The sequence below is a fragment of the Crinia signifera genome, chromosome 6 (genome assembly GCF_055691185.1).
Source record: "Crinia signifera chromosome 6, ASM5569118v1, whole genome shotgun sequence".
Taxonomy (NCBI): Eukaryota; Metazoa; Chordata; class Amphibia; order Anura; family Myobatrachidae; genus Crinia; species Crinia signifera.
Genome location: NC_139222.1, coordinates 287264589 through 287279264, shown reverse-complemented (window position 1 = coordinate 287279264; position 14676 = coordinate 287264589). Strand labels below are relative to the sequence as shown.

The window sequence follows — 14676 nt, the reverse complement described above, 5'->3', positions numbered from 1 at the left end:
GAAATTAAAAAGGAATGGGGTTTCAGAGGGCGCTAGAGTAACACACCAATTTGGTTGGATTAACAAATAATATTTAATACATAAAAAGGATAAAAATTTATATTCACATAAAAATCACCCTATTTAGATGTATTCACAGATACATAAACAACTCTGGTGGGTTGATAGATTTGGTCAGAACGGGGAGCCCAACGCGTTTCGTCATGTTCAAGGCTTCATCAGGGGCAACAGAGCAACCGATACAGCTATGTTAATCCAAACAAAAGATATCCAGATTAATATTCTCAATAATACCCAGACAGGAAATGTCCACGGTAGCCAAAAAAGGTGATTTTCTCCAGAAAAATAAGGTAAAGGCTCAACGGAATGAAACCCACAATAGGGGGGTTGTGCATACAGCATGGATCCACCACAGGATTCACTGTGATTTTGTGATCCGGGTGATTTTTATGTGAATATACATTTTGGTACTTGTGTACTAGCACGGCGCCCACGATATTTGGTTGCACTACATATAATCGCATCACATGGCATACACCCGATGCACTGCGATGCGATTTAAAATTGTATTAACCCCCTATGCGATGTTTAATTGTATAAGCACCCTAATGGGGGCTTACAATGTTAAATGCACCCCCACTGCCGCGAGGGGCGGCGGTACGCATCCTACGACCTTTTCATACCCCCACTATCCACGTCGGCGTGGAGTTGATTTTATATAGTGTGGCGAGCCTGAAGTGTGTCGAGCGGACACGTATTACTTTACATGTATTCCGCGTCCCCTCGCGGGGCTCGCTGCGCTCACCACACTATATACAATCAACTCCACGCCGACATGGATAGTGGGGGTATGAAAAGGTCGTAGGACGCGTAGCGCCGCTCCATGCGGGCTCGCTGCGCTCGCCACGCTTCGGGTTCACGTTCATAGTGGGGGTGCATACAATTGGCATACAATTCGATGGTATATAATTTAAAATTGTATAACATCGGCTACCATCGCATGCCTTATGGTCTGCGATGCGATGGGCGCAGTGCTAGTACACAAGTACCTACATTTTTATCCTTGTTATGTATTAAATATTATTTGTTAATCCAAGATGGTGTATTACTCTAGCGCCCTCTGAAACCCCATTCCTTTTATTTATATATATATATATATATATATATATATACTGTATATAGAATCCCAGCGGCGGCACTCAGAGCAATAAATGACACGGCAGGCAGCATGGACGTCCATGTCATTTATTGCTCTGAGTGCCGCCGCTGGGATTCTGTGTTCGGCTGATTTTTGCCTGGGCACGGTCAGCTGTAGGAAGGCACCAGACACGGTCAGTTTCGTTCTGCAGTGAGTGCCAGAGTTGTGGAATACTATATATATATATTCTTGCTGCGTGTTCCCTCACCACAGTGTTTCTGGTCTGCCGTTTCCGGATGGTAATTAGCGATGGTTGTACATATATCCCTTTGGCCGCTCAGCGCTCATTAGAATTCCTCATTCCCGCTGAATGCCGCTCAGTCACTAATGGGCTCTTCTGCAGATAATCAGCTAGAAGCCTATTATATATCTCCTGCCATCCGTGTGGTAATGACGCTCCGCGTGTTCAGGATCGGTGTATGTGCGGTATTACGTCCCCGGTAATGACATTCTCCATCTGATTGGAACCACTTACTGTCTCCTGGAAAGCTGTAATCTGTGCCCATCTGGTGCCAGTAAGTGGTCATCCTGCCCAGCACGCTGAGCCTCGGATTCGTCATCGTGGGGCCTATTCGTTATTGGTGGCATATTCAATGCGATCTGGGCGGGATCCTAACGGCGGGATTTATCTCTGCGCAGACTCAGGGGCAGGAGCCGCCCATCCCTGCGATCTGCTCTGCCGCTTGCGCGGTCAGAGATGGCTCCTGACGACCACTGGCTAATAGATAGAATCTAATTGGTTGCTATGGGCAACATCACAATCTTAACAGAACTCTCATCTTAGTAAATTTACACCTTAGTGTCTGCGCTAAGTTAAATGATTAAGTAGAGCGGGAAATTAAAATATAACCTGCACTGTATCTCCACCGGCGCTCCCGAAATACGGGCGTAGTTGTCTGGGAACCTTCTCCAACCACCCCCCTACCCCCCAGCAAGCGCGCCCTCTGCCCTGGTGATGTCCAGGTGCTGTTCTGGCAACCAGGGCACCCGCCCTGCCCTCATTACCCCACTGATTATTATTACCGATGGTTCTGGTGATACTGAACGGAGCAGTAAGTGTTCATACCCCCACTATCCACGTCGGCGTGGAGTTGATTTTAAATAGTGTGTCGAGCGCAGCGATCCACCGAGCCCGAAAGCGTGGCAAGCAGCCGCATATTACTTTACATGTATTCCGCGTCCCCTCGCGGGGCTCGCTGCGCTCGCCACGCTTCGGGCTCGGTGGCTCGCCACACTATATAAAGTCAACTCCACGCTGACGTGGATAGTGGGGGTATGAAAAGGTCGGAGGACGCGTACCGCCGCCCCTCGCGGGCTCGCTACGCTCACCACGCTTCAGGTTGGCGTTGATAGTGGGGGTGCCGTTGGGGGTGCTTTTAACATACTAAGCACCCATCACGATTAATTATCTTATAGGGGCCACTTTTAACATGGAAAAACCCATTCGGGTGCTTATACAATTTTAAATCGCATACCATTGTATATGCGATACTATGGCATACAATGCGATGGTATACAATTTAAAATTGTATAACATCGCCTGCCATCGCGTAACATCTCATCGCATACCATCGCATGCCTTATGGTCTGCGATGCGATGGGCGCCGTGCTAGTACACAAGTACCAGATAACGTACTTTTAACACTTTTTTTTTTTTTTAAAGAAACATTTCATTATGTTCCCGCCATCCTGAGATGGCGACAACAGAACAGGTAGCGCAGCGGCACTTGTTATATGGGAATCCCCAGGCAGCCGGCAATAACCCTTTGACTTATGTGCAAAATAGATCAAGTCCATGGGCCAGATGTACTAAGCCTTGGAAAAAATCACCCCAAACTGTCATTTTTCAAACACAGCCTGTGATATGGCAGTTAGGAGCTGATTGGCTGGTGGTTGATCGTTCTCCATTTTATCACTTTTCAAGCTTAGTGCATCTGTCCCCATGTCACCAGCAATAGAGCTGTATGGGTCATCGGGTCGACCACGGGAAGATCGACATGCACTGAAGGTTGAAATGGGCTTAGGTCGGCACCTGAAAAGGTCAACGTGACATAAGGTCGACAGGGACATTAGGTTGACACAAGCATTAGGTCGACATGGGGAAAGTCAAACGGTGGACATGGCTTTTTCACGTTTTTTTTTTGTCCCGAATGTCGACACAGTTATCGACCCTCATTGTGTCAGCGTGTACAGTGCTGATACACAGTCTGAGTAGTGTTTCATTCACTTTAAGTTGTACCCCATGCTCACTGTCTCCCCGCTCTGTGTTACCCCTGCCTGTCTGCCCCTCCCCTTTACAATGTCAGCTCGGACGAGCAGGGCCCTCTTTCCTCCTCTCCTTACAGCCCCAATCCTTTGGATTGGACAGCTCCGCAGCAGACCCCTTGTGGCGCCATAGAAATAAAGGAGAATAATGATAATAAGCTCATCTCTCTCCGCCATATAAATCCTTCTCTCTTTCCCACAGGCAGCGACCGGGCCACACTGGAATGGAAAGGTTTCAAAGATGCCGACCAAGGAACAATGGAGAACAGCTCAGTTCACGGAAGCAGCACTCACAGACCGTCTAACGAGGTACCACTCATTGTACAGCACCTCCCCATCTCTGGCCTGCTGCAGTCCTCTGGTACTGAGGGAGTTAATGACTTGCCATTGTTCTATATACTTTCCCCCATCGCTCTCTCTCATCCCATTATTCTTGCAGATAATTCCTCGTGTTCTCCTGTACATCCCGGCCAATGCTTTATCTTACAGAATCTATGTCAGTGAGTCATGCAGAAATCAGACACTAATTTACTTTCTAGTTACCGTACACCTGGCTGGGAGCCTCCGCGTTTCGCCTGTCAGCACATTTCCTTGTGTTAAATAATAAACTGCAATGGACTATATTCTCCTGTCCTGAATAATAGCAGGGACAGCTCAACAGCTGTGCATCTGGGTCAAAAAGCTCAAATACCAAAGGGGAGCGTGTCAGTTATTACTCTGCAAAGGGGTCATGACATTACCAGTAGCGGTGCACGTGGCAGATGTGGCTTGTTGTGCCCCCTTTGTTTGTCTTATACATATCATTTATCAGTTGTTGTTGTTGTTATAGTGTTTTATGGAGCTGACACTCTGCAGCAGATGATAGCGGTAACCTGTAGAACCAGTTCCAGACCTGTCCACTAGGCATGTCAGCGGCCTGACCGAAAGGAGCTCACCCCGAACACCGGGGAAGGGGCCTTACACTCCAGTCAGGACCCCAATGACGGGTACTTTATCTCTTCCCACTTTATCTCTCTCCAAGCTTTGATTCATCAGCCCCTATGTGTGGTGATAATAAGAGTAATACTGGGAGCTTTTGCGGGTGTTAGCGCGGCCAGGGGCACATTTGCCGTAAAAACGTTCACGCGCAATGCTTGTAACAATAAGCGCGGCGCTACACGTCATCATTCGCCATCTGTCCGCCCCCGCCCGCCCCCTCTGGAGCGAACGGCGCGGCCAGTGTGAAACTCACCTTAAACCATTCGCTCCTGGGGTTTGCACATGCGCAAGCCCTAAACATTGCAGAAGGGCCCGAATATCTGCCCGCTACGAGCACGTCTGAATCAGCCCCATTGTCAGCACATACGTGATGTCTCAGGATAAGGCTTTGGGGATTATTCATAAACATAATCCCTAATGGGCCGGTTACATGTGGAAACACTAACATTATTGTAATGGGCCTCATTCTGGTTCATTCGCTCGGGTGCGAATTCGCACAGGGACCGATGTTTTGCGTATGCGCATTTGCAGCAGCATTTCTGCGCATGTGTATGTGCTGGGTGCGTGCGAACTCCGTGTACGTCAGCCTGGTGAGCAGGGGGTGGAGAGGGCGTGGGGTGCTGGGTGCGTGCGAACTCCGTGTACGTCAGTCTTGTGGGCAGGGGGTGGAGAGGGCGTGGCGTGCTGGGGCATTAGCATATGTGTGGGCGTTTCCATGAAACCGCTGGGAGTACAGATGCTAATGCCATCGTGACGCATGTGCGGGGTGCGGACAGCAGACATAGCCGGATGTCAGCTGCCCCCCCCCCCCCCCCCCAATTCTCTGCATTTCTTTGCTCATATGTACCAGTGGTCTGGGCCACCCTTACATATGTGGGCGTCTTCGCCATCATTCGATGGTCGGCGTCCATCGAAAGATGGGGGAGGTTCCCACTGGCATGCGAACGAATTCAGCGTGCGAATGGGTGGTGCGGGCTAACAATTCGCATGGCGTGGTTTGGTTAATTCACAAGGGTGCATGCACGCGTGCGAGCGAATTGACCAGAATAAGGCCCAATGTGCTGATTTATCACTAGCGGGCCCATGTGGCTGCGTAGACTTTACCTAACCCGAAACCTGAGCCCACAGACGCTGTTGGGTCAGTGAGAATTCTTCCACCAGTGCCGCCGTGTTCATTCTCAGTATCTGTACTTCCCCAGCAGGTATGGGCAGCTGCACTGTACCACCTCATGCCCACAATGGCATGTGCCCTGCCTATGGTCAGCGGGCACACAGAGACGTGAAAGCAATCTGCTTATAGGAAATCATTGCTGACCACTTAGGAAATGCTCCTTCCTAGATATTTCCCATTTGTAATCTTTCCCCTGCTGACATTTCTTCCCCAGTGCCGACGGCGATTGTATGCAAATGTCAGATGCAGCTGACTCCGTGCGTCGTAGGAAGGGAAGTGCCCTGGGGAGGACAACAGGAGCCATTTACAGAGGTTTCCTGTCCTTTCATTATACGTAGGAGGAGCTGTCATTCATTAGATGCATGGCTTAAGAGCGTACAGTATGTATCAAAGTTTGGAGAGAGATAAAGGGTGACATGTAACAGGATGAGATCTTTAGTCATGTTCCAAATTCGTACAAAGTCGCATGTTTTGGAAATCGCTCATTTTTTTGACAAATGTAAATAGAATGCGAATTGCGGTGCGACAAATGCGATGTCATGCAATTTTGTGCGATTTATTGGTCATGAAAATGTGCGAATTAATGCACATGTGCGGTTTTATAGACACGGAGGTGTGCTGTATTTAGTTACAAAAATATCAAATAAACAGCGTGGGGTCCCCCCTCCCGAACATAACCAGCCCCAGGCTCATTGAACCAGTCCTACTGTAGTTTCAAAAATACAGGGGACAAAATGTGTAGGGGTCCCCCCTTATTTAAGAATCAAGCATCAGGCTCTTGGACCAGTCCTGGTTCCAAAATATGTGGGACAAAAAAACTGGGGGTTTCCGGTATTTTGGAACCAGCACTGGGATCCAACAGCCCACAGTGTCATACCACACATTTTATACAAGGTCCCCTGGCCATACCATGACCACCGTGGCTGGTCAGCCGTGGATGGGGTGTATGGGAGAGTCAGAACCCCCTCATTAAAGGGGGATCCCCCGTCCAGGGCTGAAACCCAGGGCTATCCCGGGGCGGTGGACGCCCGGCTGATTTGTTAAAAAAAATAGGAAAAAAACACATTGCTTAATACCCGTAAAAAAAGGTCCTGTAGTTCACCTGTATAAAGAATGTGGAAATAACAACACAGACACCCAGAATAGTAAACGTTTATTAACAACCCATTTTACACAAGAAAACACACAAACCTTGTCCCGCGCGTTCCACTTTACGTCTGCCACTGCTCACTCAGCACTGACAGCCTCCGAGTGAGCAGTCTGTTTTATGGCGGAGACGGAACCTGTGAGATCAGATTAAGGGGTAAGGGGAGGAGGGATGAGGGTGACATCACCAAGCCCTGCCCCCACCCCAAACAAACTACGTGATTTGCAGGTCTGCGGACTGGGGGGCATAAATGACGCGATTCGCTGCATTTTAGTCCCTCCCCCTCCTTGAAGAGCTGCAAATTCCATTGAATAAGTGGCTCCAGTAGGGTGAAGTGGCCTTTCCCATCTTACAGGAGGCCGGGAGGGGGACCTGAATTTCGGGAGCCTCTCGGCCGTTTCGGGAAGGTAGGCAGGTGTATTTACCACCTTCTAGAACAGGGATGAGAAACCTTCGGCCCTCCAGTTGTTGTTGCCCTGCCACAGTTTTGCTATTTGGCCATACTAAAACTGTTGCAGGGCATGCTGGGATGTGTAGTTAACCAACAGCTGGAGGGCCGAATGCTCCCCATCCCTGTTCTAGGAAATAACATATTCTGATTGGTTGTCTAGCAACATCCCATCTTCTATAGAACTCCCATTTCAGCAGCAGCGTTGAGGGCTGGCGATAGTGATAAGTGAGAATCAGGCTCCCTCTATGTGTATCACCATTACCGGCTCGTGTAGGGAACACGCTTCCCCTTTAGGAGTCTCTAGGGAATTTTTACAGAAAAGAGAATGGATTGTCATATGGTGGTGCACCATTTATAGAAAAGAGTCATAAAATTTACCTTTTATTATTTTTATTTTAAAAGTGAAGAACACGAAATATGACAAACAACAAATAACATTAACACAAGTGAAAACAGTGTGCTATTAAAAGGCACGTGCGAGTTCCCGGAGCAGATTCCCTCTATTCAATATTATCAATTACACTACTAGCTTTCTCCTTCTTGACCTTTGAACAATTGTTTGAGGAGAGAAGTGTGTCAATCTTAAATAGGTTTGTGTTCTATATACAAATGTAACAGCCTGTATGTTAGCTACTTTGATGCGGTGTTTGGTACTCAATTGGTTGAGATTGAATTAATTAGCTCAATTAATTACCAGTTTATCTGGCGTGGTGCTGTTTGTATTATTTGTATATTGATAATACAATTGAGCTGTGTGTTATCACAGAAATGCAGTAATATCACTAATCGGTTACCCCTTTCCGTCTGAGGTCACTATTAAATCAGTGCTTACAGAGCGGGTTTTTAGGGTGATGCAGCACCGCTATTATATGTATGGGTTACTGCTAGTGAATCAATTCAATGCCCGGATAAACATTGCTACCTGGGCTAGGGTTATTAATTAGGCTGATGGTGTGGAGTTATTTCCTTACGCCGTTTATTGAGAATATAGCTTATAGTTGCGGTCGCAGGGAGACTCTTTAACCAGAACAGCTTAAACCTGCCCTATATGGACGGTATGCAATGATTCCCCCAAAAGGAGAGGCTGGTGGTAACGGTAACAATAGTATCACAGGTACTAGGTATAACCCCGTTCTGTCGACCTGATACTATGGTCGCGTACAGCTAGCGGGGAGCCGTCCGTTCTCCGTATAACAGGTAGCTATCGGCGCGCACTCCCTGTCCTAGGGACAAGTGCCGCAAACAGGATTTCAGTTGCCGTATGTCTTTAAGTCCAACCCTGTGCCACTGTCAGCTCGTACTGCTGCTGGCGTGGTCTTAGGGTGACTAGTGACAAGAGGCTGCTAATACATTAGAGTCCTGAAAAGGACTAATAAATACATTTCATAGAACACAAAAAAAGGGGGGTAGGGAATTGCTGGAGGAACGTGCGCACGGCTGGGTCGGCCGGCGTACGCTTCGTGGGAACGAAGCTGACAGTGGCACAGGGTTGGACTTAAAGACATACGGCAACTGAAATCCTGTTTGCGGCACTTGTCCCTAGGACAGGGAGTGCGCGCCGATAGCTACCTGTTATACGGAGAACGGACGGCTCCCCGCTAGCTGTACGCGACCATAGTATCAGGTCGACAGCACGGGGTTATACCTAGTACCTGTGATACTATTGTTACCGTTACCACCAGCCTCTCCTTTTGGGGGAATCATTGCATACCGTCCATATAGGGCAGGTTTAAGCTGTACTGGTTAAAGAGTCTCCCTGCGACCGCAACTATAAGCTATATTCTCAATAAACGGCGTAAGGAAATAACTCCACACCATCAGCCTAATTAATAACCCTAGCCCAGGTAGCAATGTTTATCCGGGCATTGAATTGATTCACTAGCAGTAACCCATACATATAATAGAGGTGCTGCATCACCCTAAAAACCCGCTCTGTAAGCACTGATTTAATAGTGACCTCAGACGGAAAGGGGTAACCGATTAGTGATATTACTGCATTTCTGTGATAACACACAGCTCAATTGTATTATCAATATACAAATAATACAAACAGCACCACGCCAGATAAACTGGTAATTAATTGAGCTAATTAATTCAATCTCAACCAATTGAGTACCAAACACCGCATCAAAGTAGCTAACATATAGGCTGTTACATTTGTATATAGAACACAAACCTATTTAAGATTGACACACTTCTCTCCTCAAACAATTGTTCAAAGGTCAAGAAGGTGAAAGCTAGTAGTATAATTGATAATATTGAATAGAGGGAATTTGCTCCGGGAACTCGCACGTGCCTTTTAATAGCACACTGTTTTCACTTGTGTTAATGTTATTTGTTGTTTGTCATATTTCGTGTTCTTCACTTTTAAAATAAAAATAATAAAAGGTAAATTTTATGACTCTTTTCTATAAATGGTGCACCACCATATGACAATCCATTCTCTTTTCTGTAAAACTCTCATTAAATAAATTGTTGGTGGGAGCACACCCCTGGATCTAATAGAAACTGAATATACTTGACCAGAGGGGGCCAATTGAATAAATTAAAAAAAACTATTCTGATATCCATCTCCCTTCCTGTGCAACTGATCACCAAAAGCTCCTACATACGAGTCTCTAGGGAACGCAGGAACGCTCAGCGACTACAGATGGCTCATCTCGCTGCATTAGGATGGAAGTCCAGACAGCAGCAGAATGGGGCATTTGTGATGAGCTGCAGCGTATTGTGTGTAACGCTCTGCAGAGGGGATGTGTCACTGGCCTCACAGGACACGAGACAATAGACATTACAGCAGGGGTGAGGTCGTGTGTCAGCGTTGTGTGTCCATAACCCTGAGTAGAGCGTTGTTGTATATTGCAGGGTGCAGTAAGTGTGTCATCGTTGTGTGCTCAGCGATCCTACATACACACAGCAGTACACAACCACACTGGGGATAAATATACACCCGGCCTGTGGGTGTATTGCAGCTATATATAAGTACGCTGCATCCTATGGGAGAGTCGCTGTATTGTTGTCCTTATTGTGTTACATCGCCCACCAATGGTCTGATTACCTGACTTATTGTGCCGATTGGTCATTGCATCTATACATGTTATTGCTGCCCGATTACTCACCAACTGCGCTCCATGTACTGATGGAGGAGGTTATTGTAGGCGAGAGAGGAACAAGAATCAGCAGCCGCTTTGTTGGTTTTCAGGGTGAAATTCCTTTATTAGTATAGCTAACAGCTACAAAGGGAACGATAAGTTATTGTACTGTACATACAATGTAGGAATGTCGTTTCCTGTGGTCTATTGAATAGTGATAATTGGGACATGTCTTTATATAACTCTCAGTCTGTGGCTTCCTGATGCCCTCATTCCCCTCCTCACATCATGTTACTGCCCCTGTCACATGCAGCCCTGTCCTCACTGACACATCCCTCATATCCTGATATACTCTGTGCTGCTGGGAACCCTGCTCCTCTCACTATATAACTCTGTCTGTGGCATCCTGCTGCCCCCATTCCCCTCCTCACATCATGTCACTAACCCCTGTCACATGCAGCCCTGTCCTCACTGACACATCACTCATCTCCTGATATACTCTGTGCTGCTGGGGATCCTGCACCTCCCACTATATAACTCTGTCTGTGGCTTCTTGCTGCCTCCATTCCCCTCCTTACATCATGTCACTGCCCCTGTTACATGCAGCCCTGTCCTCACTCACACATCACTCCTCTCCTGATATACTCTGTGCTGCTGGGGACCCTGCTCCTCTCACTATATAACTCTGTCTGTGGCTTCTTGCTGCCTCCATTCCCCTCCTTACATCATGTCACTGTCCCTATCACATACAGCCCTGTCCTCACTGACACATCACTCATCTCCTGATATTCTCTGTGCTGCTGGGGACCCTGCTCCTCCCACTATATAACTCTCAGTCTGCGGCTTCCTGCTGCCTCCATTCCCTCCTCACATCATGTCACTGCCCCTGTCACATGCAGCCCTGTCCTCACTGACACATCACTCATCTCCTGATATGCTCTGTGCTGCTGGGGACCCTGCTCCTCCCACTATATAACTTTCAGTCTGTGGCTTCCTGCTGCCCCCATTCCCCTCCTCACATCATGTCACATGCAGCCCTGTCCTCACTGACACATCCCTCATCTCCTGATATACTCTGTGCTGCTGGGGACCCTGCTCCTCCCACGGGATGCGGTCATCTATTAGAATGAACTTAGGTCTACAGTCATTAGGTCTACCCCACTAGGTCGACTGGCAGGAAGGTCGACCTGACTTAAGGTCGACATGGGCCAAGGTCGACATGACTTAAGGTCGAATTTGCATAAAGGTCGACATGAGGATGGTCGACTGGTCATAAGGTTGACATGGGTTTTTCATTGTTTTTTGAGCCGACATGTGCCGACAAGCGGTATTTCATGCCCTACCATCCACTAGGGCGTGGTGGGAGAATAAAATAGTGTGCCGAGCGCAGCGAGGCACCGTGCCCGAAGCATAGCGAGCAAAGCGAGCGTTGCGCGGGTCCGATTCTCATTGCCAACTGTGTCCATGTCGACTGTGTCGACATTCGGATAAAAAAACAGTGAAAAACCCATGTCGACCTTCCTCATGTCGACCTTTATGCAAATTCGACCTTAAGTCATGTCGACCTTGGCCCATGTCGACCTTAAGTCAGGTCGACCTTCCTGCCAGTCGACCTAGTGGGGTAGACCTAATGCTTGTAGACCTAAATGCAGTCTGACGAATGATCCCATTCCTCCCACTATATAACTCTCAATCTGTGGCTTCCTGCTGCCCCTATTCCCCTCCTCACATCATGCCACGGCCCCAGTCACATGTAGTCCTGTCCTCACTGACACATCGCTCATCTCCTGATATACTCTGTGCTGCTGGGGACCTGCTCCTCCCACTATATAACTCTCAGCCTGTGCCTTCCTGCTGCCTCCATTCCCCTCCTCACATCATGTAACTGCCCCTGTCACATGCAGCCCTGTCCTCACTGACACATCCCTCATCTCCTGATATACTCTGTGCTGCTGGGGACCCTGCTCCTCCCACTATATAACTCTCAGTCTGTGGCTTCCTGCTGCCCCCATTCCCCTCCTCACATCATGTCACTGCCCCTGTCACATGCAGCCCTGTCCTCACTGACACATCCCTCATCTCCTGATATACTCTGTGCTGCTGGGGACCCTGCTCCTCCCACTGTATAACTCTCAATCTGTGGCTTCCTGCTGCCCCTATTCCCCTCCTCACATCATGCCACGGCCCCAGTCACATGTAGTCCTGTCCTCACTGACACATCGCTCATCTCCTGATATACTCTGTGCTGCTGGGGACCTGCTCCCCCCACTATATAACTCTCAGCCTGTGCCTTCCTGCTGCCTCCATTCCCCTCCTCACATCATGTAACTGCCCCTGTCACATGCAGCCCTGTCCTCACTGACACATCCCTCATCTCCTGATATACTCTGTGCTGCTGGGGACCCTGCTCCTCCCACTATATAACTCTCAGTCTGTGGCTTCCTGCTGCCCCCATTCCCCTCCTCACATCATGTCACTGCCCCTGTCACATGCAGCGCTGTCCTCCCTGACACATCCATCATCTCCTGATATACTCTGTGCTGCTGGGGACCCTGCTCCTCCCACTATATAACTCTCAGTCTGTGGCTTCCTGCTGCCCCCATTCCCCTCCTCACATCATGTCACTGTCCCTGTCACATGCAGCTCTGTCCTCACTGACACATCACTCAGCTCCTGATATACTCTGTGCTGCTGGGGACCCTGCGCCTCCCACTATATAACTCTCAGTCTGTGGCTTCCAGCTGCCTCCCAGGTCAGTGATATACAGTAGTTGGGTCATGCAGGACTGAATATAACGCACATAGAATATCAGATATATCCAGGGGCGAATTTAGGGGTCAGGCCGCCCCTAGGCACAACATTTCTGTGCCGCCCCCCTTATTTTAATGTAATCATATATGTATATACATTGTTATTTATATATTTCATTAAAATTCAACTCTAGCCCACCTTAATATTTTTTTAAGCACTCTGGGCTGCTCACTGTACAGATGACCCGGAGGGAGGGAGGCACTTATGAGTACAGTGATTAGCACAGTGTCTCCGTCAGTCTCTCTCACACTGTGACTGACTGAGTGCAGGGAGGATCTGCGCGCCGCTCAGCTGCTGGATACACAGCAGCCAATAGACTGTGTGTGTGTGTAGAGTAGCCAATGGGCGGGCGCCGGTAGCAGTGAGCCTGAGTCATTTCCGGATACACAGGGGGACCGTCGGACCCGGCCCACTCTGCATGGCAGAGTGGGTGGGCAGTGGCGGGTGACGAGCGGCGCTGCCGCCAACATATGATAATTCATGTCTGCGGCGGCGGCGCTCATCACTCGCCGCTGACCACCCGCTGTGCCATGCTGCTATTTAACAGAATGTCAGCCTGCCTGCCGCCCTTAAATGGTGCCGCCCTGAGGCCGGTGCCTCACGGGCCTAGGCACAAATCCGGCCCTGGATATATCCATGGTTGCCTACTTAATCCTCTCCTTCAGGGATACAATGCTCTGTTCCTGGACTTCCCTGGTAATGTAGGATTGAGAGCACCTGTGGGGAGCAAGGTAACTGATAAGAAAGGTGTCACCACAGGTGCTGGCAATCATACATTACCAGGGAAGTCCAGGAACAGAGCATTGTGTCCTCCTGGAGAGGGGCATGCTGGGAGGTATGGATAATGTATGATTGCCAGCACCTGTGGGGAGCTAGGTAACTGATAAGAAATGTGTCACCACAGGTGCTGGCAATCCTACATTACCAGGGAAGCCCAGGAGCAGAGCATTGTGTCCTCCTGGAGAGGGGCATGCTGGGAGGTATGGATAATGTAGGATTGCCAGCACCTGTGGGGAGCTAGGTAACTGATAAGAAAGGTGGCACCACAGGTGCTGGCAATCCTACATTACCAGGGAAGTCCAGGAACAGAGCATTGTGTCCTCCTGGAGAGGGGCATGCTGGGAGGTATGGGTAATGTATGATTGCCAGCACCTGTGAGGAGCTAGGTAACTGATAAGAAAGGTGTCACCACAGGTGCTGGCAATCATACATTACCAGGGAAGCCCAGGAACAGAGCATTGTGTCCTCCTGGAGAGGGGCATGCTGGGAGATATGGATAATGTATGATTGCCAGCACCCGTGGGGAGCTAGGTAACTGATAAGAAAGGTGTCACCACAGGTGCTGGCAATCATACATTACCAGGGAAGCCCAGGAACAGAGCATTGTGTCCTCCTGGAGAGGGGCATGCTGGGAGGTATGGATAATGTATGATTGCCAGCACCTGTGGGGAGCTAGGTAACTGATAAGAAAGGTGGCACCACAGGTGCTGGCAATCCTACATTACCAGGGAAGTCCAGGAACAGAGCATTGTGTCCTCCTGGAGAGGGGCATGCTGGGAGGTATGG

The 14676-nt window shown here is 48.9% G+C and overlaps 1 protein-coding gene across 4 annotated transcripts in view; it reads left to right on the top strand.

Annotated features, from left to right (window-relative positions):
- The window catches only part of FAM131B (family with sequence similarity 131 member B), a 117945-nt gene that overhangs the window by 78469 nt on the left and 24800 nt on the right, over positions 1-14676 (top strand). For all 4 annotated transcript variants that reach the window (XM_083149875.1, XM_083149874.1, XM_083149873.1 and 1 more), the window contains one exon: positions 3666-3772. In XM_083149875.1, the coding sequence (XP_083006001.1) occupies positions 3722-3772 (51 nt within the window). In that variant the 5' untranslated portion in view covers positions 3666-3721. The remainder of the gene's footprint in view (positions 1-3665; positions 3773-14676) is intronic.